At 39.0% G+C, this 15,528-nt stretch overlaps 1 protein-coding gene across 1 annotated transcript; it reads right to left on the bottom strand.

Annotated features, from left to right (window-relative positions):
* Positions 1 to 12,188: 12,188 nt before the first annotated feature.
* On the bottom strand, positions 12,189 to 13,913 carry CHST9 (carbohydrate (N-acetylgalactosamine 4-0) sulfotransferase 9). Its single transcript, XM_011988039.1, has one exon. It carries the CDS (start codon positions 13,897 to 13,899, stop codon positions 12,820 to 12,822), a length of 1,080 nt encoding a protein of 359 aa, XP_011843429.1. The 5' UTR covers positions 13,900 to 13,913; the 3' UTR covers positions 12,189 to 12,819.
* Positions 13,914 to 15,528: the final 1,615 nt, after the last annotated feature.

The following is a 15,528-nucleotide window of genomic DNA, read 5'->3' as shown; positions in this document are numbered from 1 at the left end:
TTCCAAGTGCATGGTGCAAGCTGTCAGTGGATCTATCATTCTGGGGTCTGCATGATGGTGGCCATCTTCTCACAGCTCCACCAGGCAGTGCCCCAGTGGGGACTCTGTGTAAGGGATCCAACCCCACATTTCCCTTTCACACTGCCCTAGCAGATATTCTCCCTGAGGAGTCTGCCACTACAGCAAACTTCTGCCTGGACATCCAGGCATTTCCATACATCCTCTGAAATCTAGGCGTAGGTCCCCAAACCTCAATTCTTGATTTGTGTGCACCCACAGGCTCAATACCATGTGGAAGCTGCCAAGGCTTTGGGCTTGCACCCTCTGAAATGACAGCCTGAGCTCTATGTTGGCCCCTTTTAGCCACGGCTGGAGCTGAAGCAGCTGGGACACAGGGCATCGTGTCCTGAGGCTACATAGAGCCGGGGGGTCCTGGGGTCAACCCAGGAAACCATTTTTCCCCCCTAGGACTCCAGGCTTGTAATGGGAGGGGCTGCCATGAAGGTCTCTGACAGGCCCTGGATACATTTTTTTCCCATTTCTTGGTGATTAACATTTGGTTCCTTGTTACTTATGCAAATTTCTGCAGGTGGCTTGAATTCCTCCCCAGAAAATGGGGTTTTCTCTTCTGTCACATTGTCAAGCTGCAAATTTTCCAAACTTTTCTGCTTTGCTTCCTCTTGTACACTTTGCTGCTTAGAAATTTCTTCCATGATATACCCTAAATCATCTCTCAAGTTCAAAGTTCCACAGATCTCCAGGTCAGGGCCAAAATGCCACCAGTCTTTTTGCATGGCAAGAATGACCTATACTCCAGTTTCCAATGAATTCCTCATCTCCATCTGAGACTACCTGAGTCTGGACTTTGTTGTCCATATTGCTATCAGCATTTTGGTCAAAGCCATTCAACAAGTCTCTAGGAAGTTCCAAAGTTTCCCACATCTTCCTGTCTTCTGAGCCCTCTAAGTCTCCAGGAAGTCCCAAACTTTCTCACATTTTCCTGTCTTCTTCTGAATCCTCTAAACTGTTCCAGCCTCTGTCTGTTACCCAGTTCCAAAGGTGCTTCCACATTTTTGGGTATCTTTACAGCAGCACCTTACTCTACCAGTACAAATTTACTGTATTAGGCCATTTTCACGCTGCTAATAAAGACATACTTGAGACTGGGTAATTTATAACGGAAAGAGGTTTAATTGACTCACAGTTCAGCATGGCTGGGGAGGCCTCCAGAAACTTACAATTATGGCAGAAAGGGAAGCAAACATGTCCTTCATATGGTGGCAGCAAGGAGAAGTGCATGGTAAAGGGAGAGAAAAGCCCGTTATGAAACCATCAAATCTTGTTAGAAATCATGCACTACCACAAGAACAGCATGGAGATAACCAACCCCATGATTCAATTACCTCCCATTGGGTCCCTCCCATGATATGTGGGGACTATAGGAACTATAATTCAATATGAGATTTGGGTGGGGACATACCCAAACCATATCACAGTCCATATGGCTGAGGACCATTGGGCCAGTGGTCTACCTCTTCTCCCAAAGTGACCTTATGCAAGGTACCTGGAGAAGGTCCACTTATGAGACTCTATTAAACTATTAAATACTATTTTCATTCACTGCTGAGTGAATAGAAAATCAGAAATTAGGTCCTATTTTATAGACTTCATAAAATCACTTGAATTAGTGGAGGGTTGGTTGGGGTTTTGTCTATTGTCATGAGTACAAGGTATCAGTCATGATGAGCCTCATTAAGTTTTGTGTGGAGGGGTGTACCAAAGTTCAGTAGATTACATGAGTGAGGAAGAATGGCAAAGCCTCTACAGGCAAGCAATGCCTAGAAGGAGGGGTACCTGTTCTACAGACTCCACACTGGAAATAAACACTGCTCATCAGGGGTTCAGCAAGACAGAGCTCTGGATCCAGATGGACTGCTGACCAACTGTGTGAACAGAATAGTTGTTCTCAAGCCTTGCCCTGCTCATTTCAATTACTGGACAAGTTCCACTACCAGATTAATGCCAAGCTAAATTACACTAGCCAATGCTTTTGGTCGACATAGAGGTCACCTTTTAATTTTCCCCAATCTTTTCTGCTGTAGAGCAAAGCACTAATACTGTCTTGGCTTCTGTTGCTGTAATGCAGTCTTTAGGAATTTAGTCTTAAGTAAATTCTGGTAGAGTAACTCCTGTGTAATCCGTTTCAGTCTAGCATTTGCCAATGTCTTAGAAAAGAGGAAGACTGAAATTCAGAACTTTGTTTATTTAGTCAGTCAACAGAGTTTACTGAATGTTGACTACACGCTTGGGGCTGAGAAAAACAGAAGAAACCTAAGAGACACTCCCTGACCCAGAGAACCATCTCATCTTGCAGTGGGAATGTAACTATGAATGAATAAGCCTGATCTGTGGACCAGGAAAGGCTTTTCTGAAAACAGTGATGTATTAGATTGTCTGATAGTATTCGACACTCAGAGAGCAGCCCATAGAAAGGCCCTGAGGCAGAGAAAAGCATGGCTTATTTGAGGAGATAAAAGCTCATCATGGTCAGGGTGTAGTGCTAATGGAAAGAAAAGGGTTGAAGATGATTGAACAAAGTGATTTTTAGTTTACTTATTCGTTTCTTTGTTTGGCTAGGAAGCCTGCTATTCTAAACCATTAATTCAATTATGAAGAATCCACATTTGAAAGCCTCAAATTTAATTTGATGTAGGTACATTTATTGAGTAAGACGTGATTCCTGGCCTCAGATAACTTAGAATCTAACAGGAAACATAAGACACATGTTCGTAGTATTATAATACAAGTCAGAATGTACCTTAAGGGAAGGACAGAGTGCCACATGAACGCAGGAACCAGTGTACTGGATTTGTTGCTGCATTCATTTCTTCAACAAATACTTAACTAGTATCTTCTCTGGGGTTACAAGGATGAACAAGACACAAACTTTAACTTTCAAGGAATTGATTCTACTAAGCAAGACACATACATAAATCATTAGAATTCTTCCAGCACAGAGATAGAAATATGTACAGGCTATGAGATAAATCAATAGTTTTATTTTATTGAGCACTTATTAAATACTTTACATGCATTTCCCATACCCCCCTTACTAGGTAGGTATTCTGTCCTCATTTTTCAGATGAGAAAACTGGCACTGAGAGAAGTTAAATCAATTTCAGAGGTGCCAACATTTGAAAGTTGAGGATATGGAATTCAAACCCGGTTCTTACTCATGACAAGCCCCAGGCTCCTAACCATCCTACATAGAATCCTGCTTCCCAATCACTCATAGTGCTCAGGGCAGAGCATCCCATCTGAGCCAGGCAGAGATGAGGAATGCCTCCCTGAGCAGAGTTTAGGATTAGGAAGTTTTGGGGAGGTGAAGGGGGGTAGATGGGTGCCCCAATAGAGGGAAAAGCTGAGTAGACCCAGGAGACAGAAAACTATCCAATGTTACGCTACTATGTCCATTCTAGGTTGTTGGAGATTAAGCCAGGAGGCAGAAATTAGCCGGAAATATGCCTGGAAAAGAATCGAGATCATGCAGGATATAGAATGTATAGTGGGAAACAGAACTGGAATTGGGTTTGCATTTTAAAGTGATTACAAGGGCAGCTGTATGGAGGATGGCATTGAGGGAAATGAGAGTGGGAGAGAAGTTCAAGATTATTGTAGAGTTGTAGACTGGAGAAGGTGAGAGTCTGAACTTAGATATTAGCAAAGTGGATGGGAGGAGAGCAGAAGCTTGAGAAAAAGTCAGGCAGTGAAGTTAATGAGCTTTCTGAATTCTCTGGCTGTGAGGAGTCAGCTCAGGGAGAAATCGGGGTTGACTTCTAGGTTCCTAACCCAGGAGATGGAGTAGATAGATGGTGTTGCCACCAAATAAGGAGAAAGCAGGTTTCGGGGTTAGGTGATGAGTTCAGCTTTGGTCATGTTGAGTTGGAAGCTCCAGTGAGACATCTAGATGAAGTAGTCCCACAAGAAATTGGGAATCTGAATCAAAGTTCATGATAGACATAAGGGCTAGAAAAAGATTTCAGAACCATCAGCCTAATGGTGAAGTTAAAGCAAGGAGAGTGGAAGAGAGTCCCCAAGCAGAGAGGGTAGAGCGAGCTGAATGTGGGATGGTCATGTGGGGCAGGCAACTCTTGGAGGGGACACCCATGTGAAGGTCCTTAAAGAGAAATAAAGGACACTTCAGGCAGTGTAATAGTGTGAGCAAAACAGGGGAAAAAGCAAGAGATGTTTTCAGAGAATGTAATGGTTCAATGTGGCTGGATAATAGTGGGTTTGATGCAGGTATCAGGTGACTAAGCTGGGAATGGGTTATAGTATTGAGAGCCTGAGGCCAGGCAATGAGAATGGAATACTATTCAGCCTTAAAAAGAAAAAAAATTCTGGTACATGCTTCAATATGGATGAACCTTGAGGACATTATGCTAAGAGAAATACGCCAGTCCTGAAAAGACACATGCTGTATGATTCCATTTATATGAGGTATTTTAAGTTGTCAAATTCGTAGAGACAAAAGGTAGAATGGTGGTTGCCAGAGCTGGAGGAGGGCAAAAAGTGGAGTTGTTTAATAGATGCAGAGTATCCATTTTTCACAAGGAAGAAAGGTATGTGACGGGAAAGTGGTGATGTTTGCACAACCACACTTAATGCTGCTAAACTGTACACTTAAAAAATGGTGGCCAGGCATGGTGTCTCATGCCTGTAATCCCAGCACTTTGGGAGGCTGAGGAGGACGGATCAAGAGGTCAAGAGATCGAGACCATCCTGGCCAATGTGGTGAAACCCCGTCTCTACTAAAAATACAAAAATTATCTGAGCATGGTGGTGGGCACCTGTAGTCCCAGGTACTCAGGAGACTGAGACAGGAGAATTGCTTGAACCCAGGAGGTGGAGGTTGCAGTGAGCAGAGATGGTGCCACCGCACTGCAGCCTGGGCGACAAGAGTGAAACTCCATCTCAAAAACAAACAAACAAAAAAACCAAAAAAACAAGTAAGATGGGGAGGGATAGGAAAATATTCATTAAAAGGCTACCAAAAAATGGTAAGATGATAAAATTTTATGTTATGTTATTTTGTCACAATTAAACATATCAAAAGAAGAAAAAAAGCAAAGAGAAAAGAAGTAATTTTTAAAGAAAGAAATTTAAAAAAGCAGGACTTCTATTCAGAGGCTATTTCCAATAGTTCCGAGGAGAGCCAATGTGGCTAGAATTGGGTAGGTAGCAGCGGAACTGTTAGTGGACCCATATGAAAGAGCTGTGTTTGTATGTCAGAGAGTCAGTCAAATGTTGGCAATGTCATATGGTTCAACATAGTAGAAAGGCAAAAGGAGACAAATCCTTTAATGAAGTTCAAGAAAATGTACATTCTAACCATTTAAATTAAATTGCAGAATATTTCCTGGGGCACTTGCTCTCAAACTAATAATCCAAATAGCAAATATTTTCCATTTTCAATCATCTTAGGTCAATTTGAAAACAGCTTTTTATTTTTTATTGGAGAAACTCATATTGTCTTCACTTGTTCAATGTGAAGTTGAGTTGCCAAAATTGCCTTCAGTACACATTTGTCCTTTGTATTTCAAACAGAGGAAAATTTCCATTTCCCCATTTCATTGTGAAAGTTTTCAAAAAGTTTGGGCAGTGCCCAGTGCTGTCCCCATCACTCACTTCATCATTTCAGCTCTAGTTCTTGCACTTGGCAGACTTGGGACGCCAAGTTTCTGCTTCAGTGCTGGTCAAAATCCCACAGAGGACTTTGGTACCAATACCCGCTGATAATTCTCTGAGCTGAGAGTTGTTAACTTTTCAACACAGTGACAGAATGAAAAGAGCAGGTTTCATCCCTTATAATCAACCAGGACTTTAAAAATTCACACACACATAAGGATCAGACTCTGCTGTCTATAAGCACCCCAAGAGATTATTAAAAAGGAAATTTCCAAGTGGTTTTCATAGAGATTTCAATTCTGTATATCTTGGATGGGGTCTGGGAATCTGTTTTTAACAAAAAGTAGGTTAATTCTGATACAGGTGGTCCATACACTATTTTTTCAGAAATTGAGAAGTGAAATCGGGGCTTATTTTTTCTTAAGGATAATTACAGTCAAACTAATAATATTGTTCTTTTAAATTGGTAGATACTCTAGCATTCTGAGTGCATTTTTATTTATTATATAGTACATCAAAAAATCATTTTTCTAAACTTTGGAAACATTTTCAGCAAATGAATGCATAAAATGAGATACTGTGTATTTTACTACAGTTTTACTGGTATTTGAGGACAAAAGTCATAGTTATCCTTTCTCCTGTTTTCCCCAGCTCTCTACGTATAGAAGTAGGAGGAGGAAGAAGAGGAGGAGGAGGAGGAGGTAATCAGAGCATTAAGAAGCAAAGAGAGTAGAATGTTACTGGGGGTGCTACAATCACTGAGATAATAGCAGGAAGTGGGGTGGAGAGGCATGTTATAAATCAGAAGAATCCTCAGAGAAGGCTGGGAAGCAGGTAATTTTCAGAGTTGAGGAAGTGGGTACACCTGTAAAACAGAAGAGATTTTTGGATGAAGGTTATAGAATAGCAGTCTGGAGGCAGCAGTGGGAGCCAGTTTCTGTCCCTAGATACTAGAGCTCCAAGAGCCTGAGAGAATGACTCATCTCTGCAGAAGGAGGTGGGAAGGAATGTTGTTGCCAGGGGACCCAGTGGTTACGACAGAAAGATGCCAAAAAATGGTACTGGATTTCTCCCAACACCTTTGTCATTGGTCATAAGAGACTTCCCCAAACAATGAAATACTGTTTGGAGATCCCACTGGATATAGGACCAAAGGGCAAGCAGCATTGTGAGCAAGGAGATGGAAACCCAGAAAGGGATACCTCACTACCTGCACAACACAAATTGGGTCAAGGAGAATGTTCAGGAGTTGATTTCCTTTGGAAGCTTGGCGGGGGAAGGAATACGCACTTCAGAGCAGGACTTGAAAAGTGAGATGCTTAGGGGCCAGGCAAGTAAGGTGAATGAGTGATGGTGGATTAGTGAAGAGTGTGAACAACTAAGAGATCTCCAACCTCACCTAAAGGGACTGACCTTGCCTCTGTCCAACTATTTTCAGGTGGGCATATAGAATGTAGGGCAACAAATCCTCTGTCATTAATGAGGCCCAATGTTGGCAACTAATTCAGATGTTAAGTAAAATGCACTGTCAGCCAGACCAAATATATCTATAGCCAGATCTACCCCATGGGCTGCCAATGCATGGTCTCAGCTTTGGAGCCAGAGAGACAGTTATTAAAACTCTTTGACACTCAAGTTTTCTCATTCATGAAATGATACGTGGAAAAATACTCGACTGATTTTTTTTGAAAGTTATTTTTGGAAATAATTAGACTTACTCTTCATGTCTTTAAATGAATGTATGTAAAGTATTTTTCCAGTGTCTGCTACTGAGTAGATCCTCAGTTAATGGCTCTTATATTGATCAGAATCATGCGGTTTTTTTTCAACATTTTCTTCCCCAAACAATCAAGCAACTGCCTTTTCTTAGAAATGTAAAAGATTGCAGTGTCTGCAACTATCCTTCGGGTCAAGAGATGACTATTAGTGTAGAAAAGGTGTGTGGCTCAGCTCCCTTCCCTCAGCTGCCCTGCTCCAGCACCTTCCTTTCAGATCCTCTGGTCCTAGAGATGCCTGAATGTCACAGGCAGAAATATACAAATTCTACACTAAAAGAAGTTGTACAGGAACCTTTAAACAACAGCATCGAAAGCATCTGCTAAAGTAACGCTTTCCACTGAGTGCTTTGCTAGACATGGTACAAAGTGAATTCAACAGACATAGTTCCTTTCCTCTTGGAAGACCTAAGACATTACAAAGACAACAACAGATATTTTATATTCATATAAAGTGAGATAAATAGCACATGAACAAATAAATTAATGAACCTCCCTACAAAAAAGAATTGAGGAAAGGGATGCTTGCATTTATTGGTAAGAGAATAATCTGATGCATGTTACACCACGGGAAAACCACGTTGTCTTTTTCTATCAGGGAGCTCATAAAGAGATGAGATTTCGAAATTGAGTAATCTCAAGAGATTCCTTGGTGAGTTAACAAGAAATGAATGTCCAGATATATAGAGAGGGGAGCATTCCAAATACAGTGAGAGACTTGAGGAGCAGTTTAGGGATGGAAAAAGATGACTGCTTAAATGGATTTAAATACTTTTGCCTGGAAGGATATGATCCTGGGGAAAAACTAAGATGTGACTGACTAGGAAATTCTGAGAATGAAATGATATGAGGCAATGTTCTGTTGAACTCCCCAGACCTGGCCTTCCTCAGGTAATGTCCACAGGCCTGGGAAAAGTCTGCCATCTTCTAGCAAGAGCTTATTTATTTTCACCTGGTTTTGTGGTGTTTTTCAGTTGGTTTAAGTCAACTTGCTCCTCTATTCTTTTCTGTAGTCTTCCCGTGTAGGCTCAGGGTAATCTGACTACAAGCTAGTACTAGGGATGGAGACTCAGGAAGATGGGGACAATGCACAGTTGCTCTGTTTCTAGCAGGAGTGGTTCTCACTGTGTGTGACTAGCTTGCTGAACCATGACCATCTGCAGTGGCTGTCAGGGGCCTATGTGGGGAAAGTTTGCCTGAACTTTCCTCCTCTTAGATTCTGCTTATCCTTGACCGCTCATGTAGCTGTCTGTAATTTCTTGACAAGGAAATGATATTTCGTTTTCGTAAGGCTAAATTTGTTCCAGGGACTTTTTTTCTTCTTAAAAACATTGTGTCCCATGATTAACTAAGGATTAAAAAAAAGTTGTGGGGAGGAAACCTAATTTCTTCCAAAATCTTTGAACCTGTCAGTTGAACTCAGCAGGAATAAAGAAATAAGCTGATTTGAAATGTGATAACTAACTAGCTAAATACACACACACACACACACACACACACACACACACACACACACACACATATTTGTATGGAAAGAATTTCAGGATTCCAATATATTCTTTTTGCTTCTACCTATCCTGACAGGTAACAGAAAGCAAAAGTAAATATTTGTTTGTAGTATTCTAAACAAAGAGTTTGGTAGTGGCATCTGCTGCTTGGCTTCATCCTGGCTTCTGACCTACTTATCATCCGTGTCTTTTTAGGCAAGTTACTCAGCTATAGTCTGCTTTACTTTCCTTTATGATAGATGGGAAGGGAGAGGGCTACAAAGTAGCACCTATGTTAGACTGGCTATGGAGATTAAATTAATGCATGTAAACTACTTGAAGAGTGCCTAACACCCAGTAAGTATTGAATAAATGTTAGCTAGGATCATGCATATAATTACTGTATAATGATCATGATTGAGACTGAGAAGGTATGAGCCTAAAGGTAGGACTAAATTGAATTAGCCTTGGCCTAAGGTTCTCAGGTAGTTGAGCTATAATTAAATGCCTTTGGCCAATCCTTTTTCAAGTATCAGAGATCTTGGGAGGGTTAGCCCTGAGCAAAACTTCTGCTTCACCACGCCCCATGAAGGCCTAGAGACTGGGATGCCCTGAGAGGCCATATGAGAATGAATAGGAGGGAGACATTTACTGTAGTCCTAGCCTAATCCCAAATTCTATTAATTCAGCAAGTGATCTTTTCAAAGGGCATTCTAATATTCAAAATTCTCTGCATCTTCTTATATATTCCTTCTGCTAAACACTATACATTTTAGGAGATAAGAATAATAATACATGAATAAAATGTAAAAATATTTTTTCTCTTTCTAATTAAACATGACATACAAGTAGTTCTTGAATTAGAACTACTAATTCCTTAATAATAATATTATTATTATTTTCTGCTAGAGAATGTTTTATAGACATCTAGCAAGTGGCCTTACAGTTCCATTGAATTCATAGATATTTCTAAACGTTGGAGAAAATCTGAAAACTGGATGTCCTCTTTGTACGTTTCCATTGAAGTTTATGGCAGTTTCTGGGCACAATCACATCAACATTGCACATCTATAGATAGTTTACAGGTTACATAACTGTGGTTTTGGATTTAATTGCCAACTCGTTACCCTGATAGTAATTGCAGACAGGGGAATAACAGAGCAAAGGGGCCTGCCCATTGTGTTACTGCTGCCTATAAAAACAAATAGGATCCTTAGGGTTCAATTGGAGGACTTATAATTGCACCTAACGTTAAAATGGGAACTTTGGACATCTGGAAGATGAGTCTGGATTTGGTCACTTGCCTTTAGGAATTAAATTCATGAAATTGTGATGGTCCTAAAGAACAGTGGTGTTCCCACCTGGATTTATGCACAGGCAGAAATGACAAAGGTGAATGTGAGCTGGTCTGCAAAGCCACATAAGCCAGGAGAGAAGAATGGAGTTGGGTTGTAAACTCACAAGTAATCCAGGATGATGACTGGCTTCTTTGGTCCTAACATGAAAATAACTCATATAAAATGAAGAGCAGGTATATAAAAAGTTTGTTCTTACTTGGCAAAAACATGCATGGTTTCTGGAACTTGTAACTACACAGGGTGTCACTTGGCATCAGAGAGCCCATTTAGGAAAAGAATGACCCATGGTGACATGGGCTTGTTGGAAAGGGTCAGGAAAGGAACATATACAGCAAAAGGTACATAACAGCTTTCCGCAGAGAACGCTGGGTATCATTTTCCTCCACTCATCCCTCCTCTCCATCATCAAAGCCAAACAGTTACACAGTTATGCATGCTACGCTGCCCGATGCATTACAAATGCCAATAAGAGAGGTAGGACTGTTGTTTCTATTTTTTTTCTTTCTAAAGCTATGAAAAGTTCTTTGTTTGTTCCTTGTATAGTTTTAGGAATACCTTTGAGGAAATTGCCTTTATTCTTTATAGCAGATTTCATATAAAGCAAGTTTTGTGTTGCTTAGGAATAAAATTTTAGGCTTCTGGAATATTTTCTATTTTGTCTCTCCATAAAAAGATAATTTCAATTTCCCTAAATTATGAGGAATCTACTCTTCATAGTGTAGCAAAATTTTAAATTATGTAATTTAGATTACTCCAGAGTAAAACTTCTTAAAAACTGAGAGCCCAGCTTAAGTGTATGGTCTAGAGGCAAGAGTTAATGGCATGGAAAAGTAGTAAAAGGTTGGATTAGAAGGTTTAATACTTATGATCTCTCAGCCCATTGCAGTTTACTCACTCCTTAGGAGACACAGATGGGACACGGCAGGTGTGTATAAGGAGTGAAGCAATTCATGAATACTCAGCCATGAAATAGAAAATCAAAATGAAATAAGTATGACTGTAACTATCTTGGTCTATTAACATTCAAATATTAATACCTACTGTTCTTTGAAAGCCATTACTGAATATTTACTGATAAGAAAAAAATGATAGCTTAGGAAGAGGAAGATGTTCAGGAAAAGCATTTAAGCAGGGTTTGAAAGACTTGTGATTTTCTTAACTCAAGGTAATAGTCGACCAATTAAAGTAGGTTTCCCATCCAAATGTTTCCCATCCAAAATGATCCCCTTTTTTCCCCAAGCGATCTAATTTAGGATCCCTTGGAAAAAAATTCCAAAATGCATTACAACTATCCATAAGGGTGACACATGGACCTATTTTTCTAAGGACTTTGATTTAATATTTGAATGCAACGGTATTTGACTTTGTTAGTATAGAATATTTAAACTTAAAAAGAAAATATCTTAATTTGCTTATGCATAAGTCTATTAAACACATTTCTAGCGGATCTTTTTATGTTTATTCTCTAGAACATAACCTATCTTTGAAGTGGTATATTAGTTTTTAAAAAGTCATTCCTAAACTGAATAATTAAACTGAAAACAAAAGCTATTCTTAGGGTGTATTCCACATATAAAACTATGCACACGATGCTTTGATTCAAACAATATACTTATAAAACTTTGTTATTGTTTGAGTTCCATATTCAGAATGGCCACTTTTGTTTTTGATGATTATTCCATCCTGAAACAATTTCCCCCCTGCCCAATTAAACCAGAATTAGGAGCACATTTATATCTGAAGAGACTTAAGCTTCTCAACTGCCTGCTTCAGAAATGTAGACCTTTAGTGCTTGTGTTCATTTTGTCTCTTTGTGGAGGGCTCAAAAGAAAACAGAATCAATTCCCTTAAGTTTTTCTGGAAGAAAAAGGTTGCTTTTGTTGCTTTGATCTTAGCATGTTGTACATTTTTTATTGGCTGTTGAATATAAAAAGCCACAGCCTCATCTGGTTTTTCTGCTGTATTCTCATATTGTAAATCACATAATGCCTTCCAATCTAAAGTAAAATGCCTAAGTCCAAAATACCACTTCAAAATGGATTTATCATTATAGTTGATAGAAAGATTTCCAGGGTGTAAGAAAACAATTCAACAGTTTGATTAATATGCCACAGACTGCTAAAAATATATTCATGCATTTTAGACGATAAATTCCAGGATATAGACATACACTCATGCTATTTTAGATCCTTTTTTCCTACCATTGCAAGAGGCTGCTTTAGCTAATGCAACAGCTGGCTAGGTTATTGCTTCAACAATATAATTCATAATGCAAAAGCAGCTCTTTTCCAAACATTTTAGAGCAACTCAAGTTGTTTACATCTCCTGTGGGTGATTTTCCTATAACTTTGTGCCAATTGGTGTCATACTATTTGGTAAAAATCTACATTAAATCAAGACAACTGCACTTAGTTAAATTTCTCTCATACAGAGAATTATAGAAAAATTACAGTAGCTGATTTGAGCTCATCATCATTAAGTATATACAGGGTTTTAGAAAATGAATGCAAACTACAAAAATGGAGTTGTATAATTAAACATTAAATAGTCCAAGTAATAAAAGTCATAGATTAATTGTCTCTCAGTTCTAGTCAGATCCTTTAAATACTGTCTCACGACTTGAGCATTGGTTCTTTCATCGGAAGAGTGCCTATCCTTAAAGTTGGGAAATTTCAGCTCCTTTGGAGCACCAATCATCTGTAAAAAGTAATTGGCATCTTCTTCCAAAGTTTCAAATTTCCCTACAAAATCGTAGTTGATCAAACATGGATAGCAGAGTTTGCTGACCTTTTCCCAGTGAATGTCCATTCCTACTGGACGGTGGGAATCCAGCAAGTAGTGGATAAACTCTTTGAACCTGACTCCGGATCCATTAATTAATGCTTCTTCACAGGCATTTGGTCGGTATTTCTTGATAATTGCCTTTCCAAATACTGGATGGTAATAACTATTGGGGTGTTCAAATTTGTCCCTAAAGGCTGATACTAATCTTTCCATGGGATCACGAACAAACACAGCTTTGGTGTAAGTATTTAAGCGGGTATATATCCCTTTTAGGTCAAAGCTATCTAGCTTCTTCAAATGCTTCCCGTAGTGGACAGCATCATGGGAGATGTTGTATGCAGAGGAAGCCAATCCATTTAGTACCATCAGAATTCTTTTCCAATTGGAACAGCCAGCCTTAGGTACCTCGCAATATAAGATTTTGTGTTTATCTTCTACATAGATTCTGGATACCGTATGAAAAAGATGTGACTGATGATGACTCACCCCACCATATTTCTTGCAAAACTCCTGAAGGAAAGACCTTCGTTTCTCTTGGATCTCATCAGTTTTCTTCCATTTGTTATCTTTGACTAAACTTTTGTTTAAAGGGTGAATGTCCACTGGCCAATGCATGTTGCTGAACTTGTTGAAAACAGTCTTAGCTCCTTGATGTTTTTCAATCCTCCACTTCTCTGTTGGTGACCCTGTGGACTTACTTAAAGCTTGATCCCCTCCTTGCGAATAACTGGTCTTTGTTAAGACCCTAGTAGATCTCTCAGAATTGAGTAGAAGATTTTCCTTTTTTTCTCTTACATCCTCAGGCATGTGAAACTTGGGGTTCTGTTAAAATAAAGAAGGAGAAATGTTGAAAGCACAGTCACAAGTGTGGGTATACTAGATAAGGAACTTAACATATTTGTTTTAAAATACTATCGAGGAGAGCATATTTCATATAAGCTGCCAGAACAATTTAGCAAGGCATGCTGAATATACATTTTGTAGTGAGCTTCTTCACAGAAAATGTAGCAATGAGAAATGGCATCTACAGCATAGAGAGGAAAGATCCCTGTATTTTTGTTCTGGCTTTACCCGTAATGCAATAGAATGTAACTCAACCATTCTGGGCATCTATGACTTTTGGGATATTAATAAGTATGTCATCTTCAAGTACTGTTTTAGTTTGTGCACCTGAATGCAGATACAAACTGGAGATGTTTTGAGATTGAAACTTTTGTTGTTTTTAGGGAGCACTCTGTAATGCACAGAGTAGTTCAAAATCATAAATTACAACTTAAAATTGTGTCAAGGCTAATTATAAATCTTGATGACCATTTCAGTTTTCTAAGTGCTTACAAAAAGTCATGTATTTTTTTTTTCTGGGAAAATGCTCTATTTATCTAAAGTATTTATCACAATAATTTAAGAATTTATTATGATCATAGTATACAATCTCATTAATGTATGAGACCTTCCCTTTTTCCCAAGTGAAGAATGACTAAGGAATCCAGAAAAGTCTACTTCACGTCCTGCTCCATAAAGTTGTATCAAGGTAGAGTAAAAATGTAGTTATCTTTCCAGCAGGATGAATGAGTCCATTTACTACATAGTGTTCATCTTGCCACATCCTTCCTACAACTCTCGCAGTAAAAGAAGACATGGAAGATGGGATTTACAAGGTGGCATCCTCTGGTAGGGATGAAAATTTTAAGGACATTGGCGTTTACTCTGGGTAAACTAGGGAACTTTTGTAAGTAACATGATCTTACTTAGACTTGAAAAGGATGGTGTGGAGAAGAATGGATTGAGATATATATATATATATATATATATATATATATATATATATATATAAGGTTTTCAGCATGTTATTGGAAAAGTAAATGAATAAATTCTGTGCTGCGGGCATAATGCATGGTGTCATCAGCCTAGAGGTGGAGGCAGTAGTGGGGAAAGTTTCCTAGGGAATATAAACATGATTGCAAATATATATATATATACATGATACACATGATTGCATATATATGTAGTATATATGTGTGTGTGTGTATATACACAATTTTAAACTATTGTATCCCCAAGAGTGTCTAGAATGGTCTATAGCCTATAATAATTTCTCTCAAATATTTGTGGAATGAACAAGTGAATGAGTGAATGGAATTAGGTCTTCAAGGATAATTAGTAATTTTCTAGCAAATTAAGCAATAGAACAGAGGAATGAAGCACTGTTCATGGAGCCACTTCCAGACATCGTGGTCATTCCACCAGCTGAGGTTGAAGGGCGCTGCTTTTTTTCTAGTGCAAGAGGACTGTGTGAATAAGCCCCTGAACACCATATACCAACGTGTATAGCCCCGTATATTACTCTGTTCTCATGCTGCTAATAAAGACATACCTGAGACTGGGTAATTTATAAAGAAAAACATGTTTAATGAACTCACAATTCCACATGGCTGG

Source organism: Mandrillus leucophaeus, unplaced genomic scaffold (genome assembly GCF_000951045.1).
Source record: "Mandrillus leucophaeus isolate KB7577 unplaced genomic scaffold, Mleu.le_1.0 Scaffold322, whole genome shotgun sequence".
NCBI lineage: Eukaryota > Metazoa > Chordata > Mammalia > Primates > Cercopithecidae > Mandrillus > Mandrillus leucophaeus.
This window is presented reverse-complemented; position numbering and strand designations above follow the sequence as displayed.

Bases quoted from the DNA above. Each gene is read 5' to 3' on its own strand.
- CHST9 (XM_011988039.1), bottom strand. From the start codon at position 13,899: ATGCCTGAGGATGTAAGAGAAAAAAAGGAAAATCTTCTACTCAATTCT.